This window comes from Lycium barbarum, chromosome 2 (assembly GCF_019175385.1).
Source record: "Lycium barbarum isolate Lr01 chromosome 2, ASM1917538v2, whole genome shotgun sequence".
Taxonomy (NCBI): Eukaryota; Viridiplantae; Streptophyta; class Magnoliopsida; order Solanales; family Solanaceae; genus Lycium; species Lycium barbarum.
In genome coordinates, this window is record NC_083338.1 from 3,204,675 (window position 1) to 3,208,510 (window position 3,836).

At 32.1% G+C, this 3,836-nt stretch overlaps 1 protein-coding gene across 1 annotated transcript; it reads right to left on the reverse strand.

Moving 5' to 3' along the window:
- Positions 1-1,066: 1,066 nt before the first annotated feature.
- Positions 1,067-3,399, reverse strand: LOC132625879 (protein PLANT CADMIUM RESISTANCE 2-like). The gene is made up of 4 exons (XM_060340476.1): positions 3,136-3,399; positions 2,447-2,518; positions 2,099-2,311; positions 1,067-1,342 (listed from the first exon to the last, which is right to left on the reverse strand). The coding sequence occupies exons 1-4, from the start codon at positions 3,275-3,277 to the stop codon at positions 1,266-1,268; spliced, it is 504 nt and encodes a 167-aa protein (XP_060196459.1). The 5' UTR covers positions 3,278-3,399; the 3' UTR covers positions 1,067-1,265.
- Positions 3,400-3,836: the final 437 nt, after the last annotated feature.

The following is a 3,836-nucleotide window of genomic DNA, read 5'->3' on the forward strand; positions in this document are numbered from 1 at the left end:
TTTGGGATAAGTTCAAAATAATCCTTTGAATGTATTCTTGCGCAATTTTAGTTCTTTAAGTTTGTCAAAAATGGACATTTTTTATTTTTGGCAAATATTTTAATAAATTTGTCTGCTAGATCTGAGAAAAAAATGAAAAAACTTTAACCGGAATACCATAAAAAGTCCATTAAAACGTATTACAACACAAAAAACTACACTAAGCACAAAAAGTAAATTAAAAAATAACAAAAAGTTGTGTGTCAAAAATCTCCATTAGATCTACTCTAGAACAAAGATAAAAATACCAGAAGCTGCAAAAATAACACCTCTAAATATGAGTTCTCGCTAAATTACTTTTTGCATAATTCTCGTAAAAAAATAGACATAGTTTATTAAATATTTAACTGAGATTAAATATTTAACTGAGACTTAAAGTGTTCATTTTTGAACAAACTTAACAAACTAAAATTGCTCAAAATTATATTTAAGAAATTACTCTGGACTTACCCCAGAACATAAGGAATCGTTTCTTATTTTCTTCAATAAAACTTATTCGTATCATTTTATGCGGGGAAGTTCTTTTATGAGACAAAAGGATAAAGACATTTTTTGACTTATGTTGGGTTTTGTCTACAACAAATTGTTTATAAGTTGAGCACTAATTAAAAGGAGTGATTACCAAAGATGTGGTGCAGCGGACGGGGCTGCTCCTTCCTTAACCAGAGGTCTCGGATTCGAGCTCTGAGTATGAAAAAATTCATGGTAGGGAGCGCTTCTCCCCTGAATGAGGCCCTACGCGACGCGAATTCGGATATAGTGGGACTCCAATGCGGGTACCAGACACGGGGTGGGAAACAAAAAAAAAAAAAAAAAAAAAGAGTGATTACATGGAAAGATCCCCTCTGACTGTCTCATTTTTTCTTTGTTTAGTGACAATTTTTTTATATTAGGTGAACTACCAAAGCTACAATTACCACTCCAAAAGATAGGAAGAAATACAAGCCTTACAATTCTTCACTAAAAATGATTATCATTAGAAAGTGAAAAAAATTAAATTAAAAGGCATAAGGTTTAAGAAGAATAGTAAAGAAATTTTACTTATCATATACGTACATTCAATTCAGTCACTCAATATCCAATATTACATCTGGCAATGACAAAAACAATCAAGTGGCTGACAAGTCACAATTTCACCATTTCTCCCATTAAGTAAAAACATAAGAAAAGAAAAAAAATGAGCCATACATATATCACACTGAACAAGTCAAAGTTTTATTATCCCTTTATCGAGTCATTCCTCCTTGAACTTGTGGAGCCATTGCGACCCCCCTGTTTTGGTTCTCCATATTTTCCTGCCAACCTATATGTTGTAAATCAAGATGATAAATATCTCAACAATTTTAAATTTAAATAAGTTATGTTTTCCGTTTTACCTTATATGGCGGTATTTGATTAGATATACAATTTAAGAAAGAAAGACTTTTTGATACCTACTAAAAATATCCTTATCACTTATGTAGTCATGTATTAAACACGTGATGACGTTGTTGTTGATTCAAGAGCAGGTTATTAAATGTAAAATAAGAAGTTTAAAAAGAATTTTTATAAAAAAATGTCATTTTTTAAATAAATTAAAAAAAAATGTCTTATAAATGAAATAGAAAGATTATTTTTGGTTGGTTTTGTTGTTTGACCAAGGAATATTTTTCACCACTAAAGGTTGTGGTAGATGGAGGTGGATTCAGGACTTATACTCTACGGTTTCAACGTTTAAGATCCTTAGTATTGGATCCATTGTATTTTTAAAATTATGTGTTCAGACTTACTATTTGTTGCAATTTTAGTAAATGTCACACATAATAACTTTATGTTCTGCATCGAAAGTATTGGGTTCAGATAAACCCGCAGCTAAGTAAGTAGCTGCATCCGTGCCTGATGGTTGGGTGCTAAGTACCATCCATTCCTAACTAGAGGTCTCGGATTTAAGTCCTGGAAATGAAATCGCATTTGATAGTAAGGTGTTTACCCCTAAACTGACACTTTCCGGTGTGAATTAATGTAAATTAGTTGGACCCAAAACGGGTATCCAAAACAAACAAGAAAGAGGAATATTTACCAATTGACATGTCAAATCCACGGTGTTTGAGCTCACGATACTCTTGGCACAAAGCACAACTTTCACAGCAAAAATGAAGCAAACAGTCCCCACAAGAACTCTCAGGCAACATGTATTGTTTCCTCATTTTCGTACGATAAAAGCATGAATAAAGACATCCACACCCTGTAAATGCTGCTATTAAGCAATACAGAGCTCCACCCACCCCACAAGCTGCAATCAAAACAACACAATCATTTTTGTCAAAAAGAAAAAAGGTTACGTATTTTAATGAATTTCATTGTTAGCCGCAATTTATGTGTTAGTATTTGACTGGATAAAGAGTTTAATTTAGTGTTGCGCGCTTACAAGTAGTTCCTTTGTCCACGATCTCTGCAATCTGTCCAAATGTAATACAGGGACACCAGCAAGTTATGCAACCTGCAAAAAATAAAAACAAGTTTGATAATCAGAAATTAAAGAAAAGATCCATTTTTCAATTATAACATCACTAATCATGGAAACAAAAAGTTACTTCTTCCACTTTTGTATTGCATACTTCTATTCGAAAGGAACTTTTTTTTTTCTTTTAAAAGGCGGCTAAACGCTAAAGTTTGTGACTTTAAACATATTATAACATTTGTGTATGAATGTAAAAGTTTCTTTTCAAGCTTATGTCTAAATTTAAAGTTAAATCATTTAAAAATATTAGAGAAAGCTGACATTCTTTAATTTTTGAATGGACTAATAAGAAAATAAATGCAGTCCGGTGCACAAAGCACCTCGCATTCACATATGGTTCGGGAATAGACTGCATCCGGGTTATGGCAACCTAGCATGTCGCAAATATCAGTGGCTAATTATTCTACAGTTCAAACCTGTAACCTATAGGTCATATATACGTAGATATATAACTATACCATTGCTCCAAAGCTCCCCTTTATATATACGTAGATAACTATACCATTGCTCCAAAGCTCCCCTTTCACTAATAAAAAAAATAACATATGTACAGACTAATAAGAAAATAGTGTCATGCATATAAAAAAAACACGTACAGTTTGGGACATCGGAGAAACAATCACAGAGTCCAGTAGACCAAGTTGCGGGATGATTAGCTTGAAATTGGCCGTAGCTCGCCGGAGGCACAGGGAAGCCGGTCGTTGGTTTTTCATCGTAAAATGGAGCTGAGGGATTCATAATTAACTCAAAAACTTAGAGATTTTCTTTAAAAAAGAATTAAAGAAACAAAAATGTTCAAGAAAGCAACGATAGAAAATGAAATGAAAGACACAAAAAAGTATGTAGTTGTGAAAGATATGCAAATTATCGTTTGTATTTATAGTGAAATAAAACCAAGTACTATGTAGGAAGAGCCAACAAAGGGTTGGTCTTGAGTCTACGGTCAACAAAGTGTAGCGAGTTTTACTTAGAAATGTTCTTTAGGTGTTATTTGTCCAATAGTTTTGACAGTTCTAATTAAGCATCCACGCCACCTGTTACGCTACCTACTGTTACATGTGTGAAAATAACGTAATAATAACATATTTGAGATTAATAATTATATTTCTCTATCAAATTAAACTTTGTTTGAAACTTCATTATATTAATCTAGAATTTGATGTTTATGTGTTTATAAAACGAGGTCAATTTAATATATAAGAATAATTGCGTTCCCAATTAAATAAATATAAATATTTAGTGAATTTCTTACTACATATATACTATTTGAATAAAAGCTATTAGGTTCACGTATATT